At 37.7% G+C, this 14,571-nt stretch overlaps 1 protein-coding gene across 1 annotated transcript in view; it reads left to right on the forward strand.

The window, feature by feature from the left end:
• The window catches only part of prss12 (serine protease 12), a 28,269-nt gene extending 13,698 nt beyond the window's left edge, over window positions 1–14,571 (forward strand). The window contains exons 9-13 of the mRNA XM_015034055.1: window positions 3,133–3,338; window positions 3,905–3,983; window positions 5,710–5,832; window positions 11,131–11,426; window positions 13,465–14,571. Of these exons, the coding sequence (XP_014889541.1) occupies window positions 3,133–3,338; window positions 3,905–3,983; window positions 5,710–5,832; window positions 11,131–11,426; window positions 13,465–13,787 (1,027 nt within the window). The 3' untranslated portion in view covers window positions 13,788–14,571. The remainder of the gene's footprint in view (window positions 1–3,132; window positions 3,339–3,904; window positions 3,984–5,709; window positions 5,833–11,130; window positions 11,427–13,464) is intronic.

Here is a 14,571-nt window from a genome sequence, read left to right on the forward strand (position 1 = left end):
AGTAAGCAAAAGATCATGGATCGCTCACACTGAGTTAAAGGCAAGTCAGCAGAAAAAACAATCCTTCAACTAGTATTAAATTAGGATAATATATTATTTTTTTCTGAAGCTTTCTATATGCTAATAATTGCCCTCTAAACTTAATAAATGCTTGTGTAAACCAATGTGGTGGCAACAACATTCACAAAGTGTTTGTTTGGTAACACTTTATTTGAAGGGGGTTGAATAAGACTGACATGACACTGTCATAAACATGACATAACACCTGTCATGAACATGAATAAGCCTTCATGAATATTTATGACTGTTGTCATAAAGCGTCATTCGGTAAATTATGACACTTTTAATACAAAGTTGACATTATTCGAAATGTCTTTGTTATGACAACTTGACATTAACCAAGAAATCATTACTGATATAAATTTGTTATAAAATAATTACTGATTGCACTTTAAAAATTAGGTAACTTTATGTTATTAAAGGTAAAATTTAAACAGTAATGATTTCTTGGTTAATGTCAAGTTGTCATAACAAAGACATTTTGAATAATGTCAACTTTGTATTAAAAGTGTCATAATTTACTGAATGACGCTTTATGACAACAGTCATAAATATTCATGAAGGCTTATTCATGTTCATGACAGGTGTTTATGACAGTGTCATGTCAGTCTTATTCAACCCCCTTCAAATAAAGTGTTACCGTTTGTTCTGAGTGGTGATAAGTCTTCCATATTGCTGTTGATTAATCATATTTGGGGATTGTTTTAATTTGGCCATATTTAAAAGATTGCAAGCATGAATGACATGTTTGTGTCTATGCCACAGCATTTCAGTCAACTTTAAGTCCAGACTTTGGCTAGGCCTATCCAAAACCTTATCATATATATGTCTTCATTCAGAGATGGACATGCTGGTTTGATTTGTATCATTGTCTTTCTGCCTAACACTGCTAATGGCCATCATGGATCATTCAAATTAGTGTATAATTAAGGACCTGGGTGGTTTTAATGGCCATTTTCCCTTAAAAATGTAATCAGCTTTTGAAATGTTATTATTTTTATTTGATCAGGTTATGTTTATCTGTGTTGTTTCATGAGCTCAAACATGTGTGACAAAAAAAGCACTGTAGAAACTGCCAGGGCTAACAAATGACCAACATTATAATTTTGCTTACTTGTGAAGCATCTTTGTTCTTTTTGAGAAACGAAAGTGCAGCGATGGAGAACTGAACAAAGACAAAAGGTTTTCATTTTTCCTGACTCAGTAAAAGAAAAAAAACAAACAAAAAAAACGGTCTCTCAGCTACGCTCTGCTGTGAAATATTCTTTTCCAATACAACATCTGGAGAGCATAACTCTGGAAGAATTAAAGGCAAAAAAGCTGAAGGTGTATAACATCCATGCTAGTTTCTGCCTTTTGTGTCATGCTGGGTGTGGTGATGGCTTATTACACAGGTCCCTAGATGTAAAGAAAGTAGTTTTAAACGGACTAACACATAAAATATGCACACACTGTCATTGTAAACTTGCATCTTGATGTGAAGGGAATTGATATACATGTGAAAATATTTTTATGTGGAATTTTGAAGAATTTTGTTACTTTGTTTAAAAGTTGGAGCATTCTGTAAAATATAAATCAACATGGAATATACACCAACATTTATAAGCCTATATTTAAATAATAAAAATAAAATAAAATAAAGGAACAACATGAGATACATTGTAATGTTTATCACTTTATTGCTTCATGTTTTCAACTTAACACATTGGAGTTGAGTTTCAACTCACAAAATCGGGTATTCATGGAGAGTGGCAAGAAAAAAACTCACTGTTAAAAGCAAACATGTGGAAGAAGGTCCTCTGGTCAGATGAAATTGAGAATGAACTTTTTGGCCATGCTAAACCCAGTGCTAAATCCATTTGAAAATTTGTGACAAGATCAAAGTACCGCCAACTCTCCATCTAATTGCACTCAGTTTGGGCTATTTTATGAAGAAACATGGGCAAAAACTTCAGCCACGAAATATGATAAGCTTGTAGAGATCTACTTCAAAAGCGGTTCTGCAAAGAATTAACCCCCACACGACATTTGATAGACTCCAATTTTAAAGTTTTCTGCTATACTATTAAGTTTTCTACTATGCATACGGTAATTATATTTGCAGGACCTTGTGTTGAGAGAAAAAAAAATATATTGATATAGAATGATGAAATCGATTATTTTTCAAACTATTAAAATTTAGGTCTCTGCTGTTGAAGGAACTTTTATAATATTCTACAAATATTTATGCGTCCAAAATGAATTTTGTCTCGTTCCCTTTTACCATTTATTATTTTTACACTGGTAAATCATGTAGAAACCTTTCTTAGCTCACTTTTGTTTCCATGTAAGGTGGGATGTTAATTCATTTTGGTTGGGAGACTTCATGAATTTATTGCGTTATCACAGATGTCTTCAACTCATCAACCACCATTTTCACATTGACTTGATCATTCACTTCCCCATTCAACTGTTAAAACAGATGTTCTAGCCGACATGCCTATTGGAAAGAAAGGTGTCCACATTGTTCAGTCGGTAGCATGGAGTTTCCATCGAAAGCAGATTGTATTCTACTTTATCAATTACACATGTGTGTGCTGTTAGAGAAACCCACAAACGAGGCATGATGTCAGTTTCTAGGCTTGCTTCCAAGTGACATGAAGGTTCACCCTCTGCATGCTAAGTATTGCTCGGGGAGCTGTCGGAGACACACATGCATAACAAGATGACTTTGTAAGAGACATCAGATCCCCAATGGATTACTGGGGTTACAGGACTTGTCACCCACCAAACTCCAGGGACGCAACATAAGAAAATCTCTTTCAGCTATCTTTTCAATCTTAATTAAAATCACAGCTAGAGACCATACATTCACACCCACAGCCTAAAGGCTCCTGATATCACATTGTGTACTAGAGCAGATTGTCAAAGTGTTTAACCTGGTTTGGATCACAACCTAGGAATACCACACTATTCCATCCAAGTCACCTAAGTTTTATTTTCTTTCTGTTTTTGTTTTGCAACTTTTTTTTGTTGTTGTTGTTGTTGGTTGCAGAGGTTTCTGTTACATCTCATGACGTCTGTTCTATCCAGAGGTGCTGCAAAGGCCCGTGTGATGGCATACTTTGGAGAAGGGACCGGTCCCATCCACGTCGACAACGTGAGGTGCAACGGCGGGGAGCGTTCGTTGGCAGACTGCATCAAACAGAAGCCCGGCACGCACAACTGCCGCCACAGCGAGGACGCCGGGGTCATCTGTGACTACGGAGAGTCGCAGCATAGCAACAGAGAGGTCAAAGGTCAGTCAAATTATCAACATAAACTTAGATCTCATACATATTATTGATGATGGATTAAACAGTGCTGTATATGATTGACCCATTTTGTGTTGATCTATGACATAAAACCCCAATAAAATACGTTAAGTTGTGTGGTGACGCCATGACAAAAATGTAAAAAATATCAAGGAGCACAGATACTTTTGCAAGGCCTCCCGATGGCAAAATGGTGGATCTATGTTTTTGCTTCATCCTGCAGTAAGAGCTAGTTTACAAAACTAGGCATGGTCTGCACAATTCCCATTAATTAAAGCCAGTGACTAGAAGGTTTTTCCTCACTGCTGAGATTTTAACACACATTATGTTCAGACTCCGAAAAGGAGCCCTAATTAATTATATTTCTAATTGATTTCAGTTTCATATTTTGTATTAAAAGGTGAATTTCAAACCTCTTTTTTTTTTTTTTTAACCTGTCTAAATATTTAACAAAAGGAAAATCCAAGCTGAGGCTTATGGTATAGCAGTGATCATCTTTCCACACATTCTCTCAAACACACGATCAGCGGCTCCTCTTTTGTCCCTCTCAGATCCTGTCAGCTCAATTTGCGGTCTGCGTCTCGTACACACTCGCCAGCGCCGGATCATAGGAGGAGAGAACTCTCTGAGGTAAGATGGAGGGGACAGATGGGATTAATAACAGAACAAAGAGAACCAGTCAGAGAAAATGACCACATTTCAAGTTTACACGTCACAAATGAGTACCAGCTGATTCAAAGGTAAAATATGTTTCCAGCTCTGGGTTTTGTGGGTCAGATCTAAATCGATGTATGCTTCTTATGTATTAATAAGTTACGCAATGAACAAAATTTCCTTCACCCGAAGAAAGCTATTTGTCCTTTCGTAAATATCAAACTAATTGCAACAGAGGAGGAAGATTTTTTTAACAAAGGTACCTGGAGAAGTCAGGAAGTAGCTTTAATCTTTTTTATAGTTCTGGGTTCCTTTGGAAAAATCAAAACCAATTATGGAAGAATGTTTGAGTTTGCTGATTATATTCGTTATTACTTAAGATTTATAATGAATGTCAGAATATCTAATAGACAACAACAGAATCAGATTTATTTAATATTAACGTATGTTTTAACGTTTGAAGTTTACCTCTTTTTATACAGTTGCCACATATCAAGTGAATTTTTTCTCAAGCTTTTGCTAGATTTGTTAAATTATTCTTATTCCCTTTTTTCACTTAATTTCTCAGCTGTATGATGCAACCCCATTTGTTTCAAATAATAAAACCAGCTATCAAAAAAACAAAAAAGAATCGACATCAAAAGTTATATATCTATATATGCATAAATATATTCACACACACACACACACACACACACACACACACACACACACGCGCGCACACACACACACACACACAGTATATAATAGTAATATTGCAAAGCATTTTAGAGAAAAGTTATTTTTTTAAAGAAACTTGACTTTGACTTGAACTTTCTTCTGCTAAAAAGTTGTAAGCAATTTTTTTAATCATTTTGTCATCAGTTGTTGTTCCAGACTCTTGATCTAAAGTGATTTGAACCCCAGAAAATTAATTTTAAGAACCTCTGTCATTTTTTTTTTTGATATGTAAGAACCATTTTGTTTCTTTTTGGCACATACAATTACCAGTATGTTATGAAACTTTAAATGAATTTTTAATGAGCTGTCAATCAGCTGGGATAAAATAACAGCTTCTCTTCATCTAATACCCTTTGCTACCTTTACTTCTAACATAAAGGTTATATTTCCAGTATGAAACTAAAACCAAGATTTTTATTTACTTGCTTAAATGTAATGAATACATTTGAACTCTGAAGGAGAAAAGTTTAGGTATGTTGGTATAAGAAAGAGTAAAACATAGAAAAAATGTTTTGTAGAGGGAGTTGTTAAGATGAAGGCAAATATAATTTAAAAAAATCAAAAGGCACATTTGTTGCTGACTAACGAAGGTAAATCTACGATAGTTCTGCAGATGTCAGAGCGAACTTCTCGTACGTTTTTTATTACTGTGGTTCAGAAGTGAATGTTTATACTTCACTTTGCCTCTTGTGAACTCTTTCTGACAGGCATGTTAGTGTTTCCCCTCCAAACAACCATGAATCATGTGCTCATGTTACTATAATGGTTTTCTGTTTGTGTCTCTGTTTATACATATGTCTGTGGAATGGCCACATGCACCGATTTAATTCTAATTTGTTGCGTTGCCTAAATGGAACTAAGTTAATCTTAAATGCGACCCTGCAAATTTCTTTGTCTTGTTTTTTTTTTATCAATTGTGTAGCTGCTCTGTTAGTGATAAGGAAGTGTTTGTGTGTGCGGGTGTGTGTGTTTGTGTTTATAGGGGCGGCTGGCCTTGGCAGGCTGCCATTCGTTTGCGAGGATCTCGAGGAGACGGGAGGCTGGTTTGTGGTGGGACTCTCATTGACACATGCTGGGTCCTAACCTCAGCGCACTGCTTCAAAAGGTCAAAAAACAAACACTTTATCATGCTTGCTGTTTTTCTACTAAAGTCCTAAACATAATTTAACTGAGGTAAATGTGACAGTGCTTCTGCATACATTGACTTTAGCATGTTTGGCCTTCGGTTGATGCATGAGGCCTAAATTCAAATGAACTAACTCCACAGGCTGTTGCACACTGTTTCAGGAGTAATTGACGGTGATTTGGCTGTAGCATAACGCAGGTGAAAGGAAGCCTGGTTACATGTGGTTCAGGATCCTTGACATGGTCCCAGAAACATGAAATTAATCACTAAGCAACGACTGAAGAGGAAATAAGGATTAAGGAAGACTAACCACAGAGTCTGCAGTTACTGCTTAGAAAGTACATGCTGAGATGTTTCTTAGGAGGAATATTTTTCGTTTCTTTAGGTTTCAGGTTAGGTCACTGCAGTTAATCGCAGAACCACAACTTGCTACATGAGACGCTCCACCGCTATAAATCTTGATGTTTCCACATTTCAGATGTTTCCACTTACAAGTCCAGTTTCTTCCCTGAGAAACCGGACTTACATTTACAGTCAGATGTATGCTTTTCATTAAAAACCTCTTTACTTTACAATATAAAAAACACCATAAAGAGCATTTGTGTGGCAATTTAAGGACACTTTGAACTCCCAGAATATGTAGGACTTCATATTCAGTTCAGTATTGACTGAAATGATTAACATTCAGCAACATTTACATTTGTTGGTTTCCATTGTGAATAAGTATAAAAATCCTTGCAGGAAATACGTCTTCTACTACAGTGCAATAATCTCACACTGAAAAGAACATACTGCTGCATTTTTTAGTAAGCTTTAGAGATTGTTTAACCTACCTTATCGTGTGGTAACCAGATAAACATGGGTTGTAATCCAACCTCATTCGTGTTGTTTGAAGTTTTTGAATTACAATAGAACCACAGACTATCGAGTATTTCAATGTAATTACACATGGAGGGAAAACAAAGTAGTGCATAACTCTAAAGTGGAAAGAAACTTAATCTGAAACTCCTGATTTGGATTCAGTGCCATCAATTGTTTTCAGGAGTTGCAAAAAGAAAATAGAGGTGTTGTTAGTGAGCAAACAGCACAATGACCAAGGAACACTGCAGGAGTAGAGAAGAAAAAAAAATAAAGCAGGTAAGTTTTGAACTTCACATTTGCTTAAAATAAAACATTCAGGTTTTTGACTTTAAGGTGGTAAAATGTGAAAAAGTTTAAGGGGGTTAGTACCCTTTTAAGGTACTGCAATGATTTAACTGTACATATAAACTGGCTTAGGCGAGTTGCTATGTTCTTTTATCTTTCCTATTTTGAAAAGTGAAAAATAGGTTTCTGTGTAAGCTTACAATTATACCCAACGAAATTTGAAATTGAATTAGAAGCTCATCACTTGTCAAGCTACCTTCAACTTCAGTCAAAGGTAACTGTTTCTTTTATTTTCTACAGACTGAGTGGGATGACTAGTGATGTTCAGTCAATATAATGTGGGATTATTTTCTCCTATAACAAATGAACTCAAACAAATGTTGGAGTTTCTTTTTAAAATTTCTTCTTTTTTTCCACAGTTCTTTACCAGTGGTGATATAAAATGTAGAAGGTAGTTGTAAAGATGTTTCAGATAGCAGCACTGACTTATTCATGAGCCCTTTTCTCTTTTGCTTTAAACAAATCATTACGTAGTTTATTTAGAGAAGTATTACTGTCTCCAAACAAATCATTACGTAGTTTATTTAGAGAAGTATTACTGTCCAAAGCTAGTTGACAGGAGAGTGTCGTCACGGGAGAGAAAAAAACATGCAGGCCTTGTCTAAAGTTTTGACAATCTATTGTGGTGTGCGTAATTAATTAGCTTTAATGAGCTGCTTGCACACTTATTGGCTTGGGTATTGCTTTTGTATTGGATACCTTCATAATTGACCAACTGAGTCACGGTATTGAGTAAATTATATTGTTATTACAGTCAGGAATGCATTCAACACCAATAGGGCATTGTTATCCCTTTCAATTTTGTAACACTTCACAGAAGTTAAGAGCACACCTAAATACCAGGCATAATATAATAAATTGTTACAAAATAGAGAGGGGTGTGTACATGTCTTAGTCGTTATAATGACAGTGACTCGTTTCACGTGGGTTGTCGTCTAAGTAGTTTTGAAAAGCTTTTGCTTATCGTAGTTTACGTTGAATAAGCGTGACAGTATTTAGGTGGATTAGGAAGGATTCATGTAGGACTTAAAATACACTGCCAATACTTTTTGCGAGGATTTGAGTTTCTGTGTCTGTTGAGTCTCCGTATTGCCCGTATTGTCCTGTCTACCCCTTGGTTACACCTGTTCCTTGTTTCCCCTGATTGTCTCCCTGTGTATTTAATCCCCACCTGTGCTCCTTGTTCCTTCTCGGATCCTTGTCTTGTCTGCCGTCCTGTTGCCTGTTCCTGTCATTATTACACCAGTTGCTACTAGAGATTAGCTCCTAGCTTTTGCTCACTCTGTGCTGCCTGGAATCTTGTATTTTCATCATTAGATCATCATTTACTCTCCATTACCTGGGTCCGCTGTGTCTGCCGCACCACTCTACTGCTACATTTTATGACATTTTTCAGTTCTATGTTATCAAAATCCCTCTTTGCTATGTCACAGCTCAGTATGAACACTTCTTTGTAAGAATGTTGTAAGTACCTTCAAAGGTCAAACTATTGAAGCTATTTGTTGTGCCTGCCCTTAAATTACTCTTTCATGCTCCAAGCTGTCAGTCTTGACAGCTCGGTATGACAGCTTCCAACAGTCATTTGTAGCATGTAAGTGGGAGAGCGCAAAGACCAAAATGGGGACTTTTGACTTCACTGCATCAAGTTTGGTAACAGCCAACATACATTATGGTGGCAATATCATTCTGTGGGGGGACACTTTTCCTCAAAGACTACGAGAAAGCTGGTGGCAAAGTGATAAAATCTGAAAAGGTTTAAGGGGCACTGATCATGTTAGAAAACACTGTGTTGCTTTCACTGCAGATGTGGGCAAGTTTAGGAGAGTAGCTACTTTCTTAAAGCCACACTCCTTTAATGGTACACCATGAAATTGCTCACATCTAATCTCATTGTGCTCTCTAGCTTTTCGGTATTTTTTTCTTTTGTTCTCAACATGATACATAGTCTGCAAAGATCAAACTGCTGGAGCGTTTTGTCTTGGTAGTCTGATCACATGTTGCTCTTTCATGCTCCAAGCAAATGACAGCTTGTAACAGTCTTCTTCAGTATGCAAGACAGAGTGCAAGGGCTAAAAATGAGGTCCTCCTGCTCTCGGTCACAACCTCTATGAGCGGTAACAACTAAAATAAGCTAAACCGCACAAAACATTCATAAATTCGAAAACAAAAAGCAGTCGGTACATAACAACAAAACATAGGTTTCATTTGTGCTGAAGTTAGAAAATTGTTTCACCAAACCTATAGCAATAGTAGATGCGTAAAAGCTGATCTGAGGTCAGCGGTCACATGCATCCGGCACATTAAGTCTATTTATACATTGTATCTGTTCCGAAGAGCTTTTGCCAGCAGTATTAGAGGAGATACTTTCAGTAACAAGAGCGTGAAGCGAAATGTAGATTTGCTTTTAGGAAAGGATCTTGAATCATTTATTACTCCATAACCACTATTAGCTTTACAAAGATTGCACATGTCTGCGAATTTTAATGTACTTAAGCGGTTGGCCAGTAGTGTCTCCGCACCCCCATAAACACATTGGCATTCGCTGGTTGAGAGATCTTTCCGGAAACACTTTGCCGGGTGTAACTGGACACAAGTGGAGACTTGGCTCCGTCTGAAGGCCTGCTCCTTTCACTCCTCGTCTCTTCTTTCTTTTCCATCCTTCACTGTCCCTGGCTCACTCTGCCCCACTCTCCATCTCTCCATCTCATTTCGAGAAAGCCAAACGTGCCTGACAGCTACAAATAAAGTGACTGCTGAGAACATTATGATGATAATAGACATATGAGTCACATGAAACCAGCACAGGCACAAAGCAACAAATTTGTGCTATTTAATCGGTTTGTTTAACCCAGGGTGCAGCTACATGGTGTGCAATCTTTTCTTACCAAAAAGGCAGATGCACTAAAATGTTGAAATATGATTTCAGAATGTACAAAGGGAGAAAGCCCTAATATGTATTGAGCTTTTTCACATCTTGTCATTCTACAGCTTTAAATTAGGACTTTTCTTGATAGAACAAAATGTAGAGCATAATTAACAAGTGGAAGAAAAAGATCCATGGTTTGCCAATTTATTTACCAACGTGAAAAATGTGGTGCTTTCGTCTTCATCCTCTTCTGAAAACCTTAAATAAAATCCACTGTGGTCATTTGCATTCAGAAGCCACCTTAACCTCAGTATAAATGGAGCTGTTCTTTAGTGAACAATCAGCATCACAGAGCAAGGAACAGCAGCCAGGTCAGGGATTAAGCTATGCAGAGGTTAAAAGCTGGTAGGGTTAGGTCATCAACTATCCCAAGCTATGAAAAGCTGACAGACCACTTTTGAATCCATCATTTAAAATGACCAAGAATATAAAACTACAGCATACCAACCACAACATGCCATGAACTTAAACTGAAAAACAGATGAACTGTGTTGCAACAGCTACAATGAGAGATCTGTTAACCTACTAGTCTAATGTCAAGAAGGAAGATGTTTTTCTGTTTAAATATTTGTCACAAGCCGTGTAAGGGAAGAGCAAGCACGGGAAATAAAATGTTACTTTTGGTTTTGGTTCTCCCTCATTATACCTGGTGGCAGCATCATGCTCTGGGAACGTTTTGCTTAAGGAGAGACGGGGAAGCTTGACAGAGTCGATGGAAAAAAAAAATAGATGGAGCTTAGAATGGCCCCATCAAAGTCAGACCTAAATCCCATTGTGATAAAAACTGAAAACTGATGATTTCTGGTGAGAGGTTGGATGATCTCCATCCAACCTGACTCAGCTCGGGCTATGTAGCAGAGTATAGTGGATAAACATTTTTGTATCTAGTTGTGCAAATCTGGTAGAGGCATAACCAAAAAAGACGTACATATATATAAAAAAATATTCTATGAAATATATAATCAGGTTTGCTGAATAAAATTGCATGCTTCACTGTGCATATTCAAAATGATAGCTCGTTTTCCTTCTATTTCCCAGTTGTACACACAATAAGTGTCTTCTCTCACATAAATTCCCAAGAACGTACACTTAGGTTTTAGGTCGCAAAGTAAAATGTGAAACTAAAACTTTCTTGATTTCCACAGGTACGGAAACAGCACCAAGCAGTATAAAGTCAGACTGGGGGACTACCACTCCCTTGTTCCAGAGGAGTATGAAGAGGAGTACGGCGTTGATCAAATCATCCTGCACCCGAACTACCACTCCCACAGCAACGATTATGACCTGGCCCTGGTCCGCCTGTCACCGGGGGCGGTGGGCCAGGCGCCAGGAGAGTGTGTGTCGTTTAGCCGTCATGTCCTTCCCGCCTGCCTGCCCATGAGGAAAGAGAAAGTGCTCAAACAGGCCAGCAACTGTCACATCACAGGCTGGGGGGACACAGGTCAGTTTAATGAATACGTGTAGAACAGTTTTTCCTCAAGTTCCTTCGAATACAACGACAAATACACAGGATTATTTTTATATTTAAATAAATATATATAAAAAAATAAGAACAGAATAAAAATGTTCACTAATAAACAAAGTTTGATATGAAACAGTAATACGTGAACTAAAGTATTATTAAGTCATTTTTTGATTGAAAGTATAGATTAATAAGTGAAAACAAACTAAACCACCAATTGTGCGCAAAGACATAATTGCAACAGTGGAAGGCCTCTGAAAAGAAAAACATCGTCTGAAAATTCTTGTGCCTTTTCTATTACAAAGCCAGATATGGTAGCAACGAATGTCTCTTGGACACACACATCTGTTAGTGATCTTTCAATTACATGCTGGTGTCATTAATCACCTCAAACTTATCACGGAGGCCTGCACACTGTCATCCTTCTACTGCGCAGCAACAGCTTGTACTCAACACGTGGAAATGCTTTTTGATCTTCTTCATGCCCGTATGATTCCTAACTGATAAAATATGCATGTTTGAGTGAGCAGGTGGGAAAGTTTTACTGCTTTACTTAAGTGAGGGCATAGAGGCTATTTAGAGTCTGTGATGTTCAGCAGTGAGTGTCTGACTCAAGGCTTCATGACTACTTTCTACAGCTGTTTATAGTTTGGCTATCTGCCACCACTGATATCAGACATGCAGGCAATTTTCCACACACACTCACTCACCAGCCAAGGCTGCTATGGATATTTAATGACGGTGTGTGTGGCCTCTGAGACAAGACAAAAACAATGCCGCCTCCTCAGCAGAGACTTGTTGCAGTTGTAGTTACCCCAAGTTTCCCTGCTACCCCTCAAAGCCAGGATGGCTCCTGTCCATGCCGCTCCCAAACTCTGAATTATGGAGCAATCATAATATTTGAACTTTAGCATCGTTAATAAACTGAACTGAACAGCTTTTTTGAAATGTCATGAGTGACCCTTTGTTGACTTTTGCTCAACTATAAGGCTTCTGTGAATTTCTAACATTGCCATGTACATCTCTGGAAATAATTAAGCGACCCCTGCACTGAACCCCATTGAAAACCACGTTTTTGTTTGGAATTTCAGAGACATGTTGTCAGTAGTTTGTAGAATAAAATAATGATGATCATTTTACTCAAACACATATAAAAAGTAAAATCGGGGAAACTGATCATTTTAAGTGGTCTCTTAATTTTTTCCAGAGCTGTGTATTAGCGGATCTAAAATGTGTGCTTAAATGTTAAAAAAAAGGCACATTTTGGGTAATTGGGGAAGCAGTTGTGTCATTTTTTTGTGTTTCTTTTACTTACATAGTGCATGCAAATAGGGGTGTAAAATGTACATGTACATGCTACTATTGTATCAAAAGATCAAGTAGTAGTTTACTCTTATTCTTAAAGTTATTTTTTATGTACATCAAAAACATCTGGCTATTATTTCTGGTACAACAGCCTAACGCTTGCAGTGTTTCCCAGGTTGGACTTCAGTAATTTGTCCTGCCTTGTCGCACGTCAGCGCACTATATGCCTTGTGTGATTTAAATTGACCAGATAACGTGTAAAGTGACGCGATGCACTGCAGCGCTCATGAAAAGTGCATTTCTTAAAAGTGAACCCAGGTGTTGTAAAAAGTTTTAACTGGACACAGCGCCACAAGTTCTGGTTGCATTCAGCTGCCGATGTGAGCGAAGCCTCAGGAGTCCATGACAGAGTACCTGAAAAGTGCAGCATTGAAGTACTGCTGTGATTCGATTGTTGTAATTACATTTGCGAATAACTTTCATGAATGGAAAGCGTTTAGAGGCTGTGCTAATCAATCCAGTTGTGAAAAATGTGACACTAATTTGTCCTGATAATAAATTTTTGTTGAAGACGTCGTCAATGCAGATGTTGAAATAGTACGAAGAGCCATACGCTACCCTGCATTTTGAACTAAACCCATCCTTTTTTTTTATACTCAAATGTTACCAGAAATCACAAAAGCCTTTAACTCCTATCTCTTTGTTTTTCCAGGACGTTCATACTCAAAGACCCTACAGCAGGCCACGCTGTCCCTTCTCCCACGCCGCCACTGCCAGCAGTATTTCCACAGTGCTTTCACGAGCCGCATGCTCTGCGCCGGGAGCTTCCAGTCAGAGAGGCGCGTGGACAGTTGCCGGGGTGACAGTGGAGGTCCGTTGGTGTGCGAGCGACCAGGAGGGGGCTGGGTGGTTTATGGGGTCACGTCCTGGGGTCATGCTTGCAGGACACAACAGTCCCCTGGTGTTTACACCAAAGTCTCTGCCTTCAGCACGTGGATTCGCAAAATAACCGGACGTGATGAGAAAACACGATGAGGGCTGGCAAACTGAAAGGAGTGACCACTCAGGACTCGATTGGTCAAATGAAAAACAAGGCAGCAATACATTTCACTTATGACAATCTGTTGTCACGGTAATATACATATTGCCTGACGAAAAGGCAAAAATAGGATTTTCAGGTTAAAAGTGTTAAAAAAAACAATGCTGAAGTTTCTTCACACTTATGAGTATGCCATAGCTGAAATATCTGTTGTTGTAAAATTATCCATTATTTAAATTATGTTTTGTGTGCAAGCTTTTATTGTGACCTTCTTGTCATTTTTGATACTATGTAGTTTGTCTTAAAAAAGGGACCAAACATATAGTGAACAGTCTGTCCATGAATATGCATACTTGCACTAAAAATCACCTTTTTTTTATTTTTATTTAACTGTGTGATGCTCAGAGAAATGTGCTCTCAAGCCCCATTTCAGTCTTGTGTAATTTCTCAGTTGTGTTTTAACTTATGCAAGAATCTTATTTCATGTCTTAATATTGCTCAGGCCTTTATCTTTTATGTTCAGTAATGTATTGCGTTTGATGTTGTGTGCTGAGTAACGTTTGCACAGATGGACAATATTCCTCTATCGAAACGTAAACGGCATTTCCAAGTGGTTCTTTATCGCAGCCACACTTTCTTCTTGTGTTGTAATTACAGTGTTGGACACTTCTGTTACTGAAGAAAGACATTAATGTCAATATCTCTTTTACCATGTTTACTTTGTTTATTGTTATTTCGTTGTAATATTTACTTATAAAGGAAAACATTTGTAAGGATTTA

Source organism: Poecilia latipinna, unplaced genomic scaffold (assembly GCF_001443285.1).
Source record: "Poecilia latipinna isolate Pla-1442-1.1 unplaced genomic scaffold, P_latipinna-1.0 Scaffold286, whole genome shotgun sequence".
Taxonomy (NCBI): Eukaryota; Metazoa; Chordata; class Actinopteri; order Cyprinodontiformes; family Poeciliidae; genus Poecilia; species Poecilia latipinna.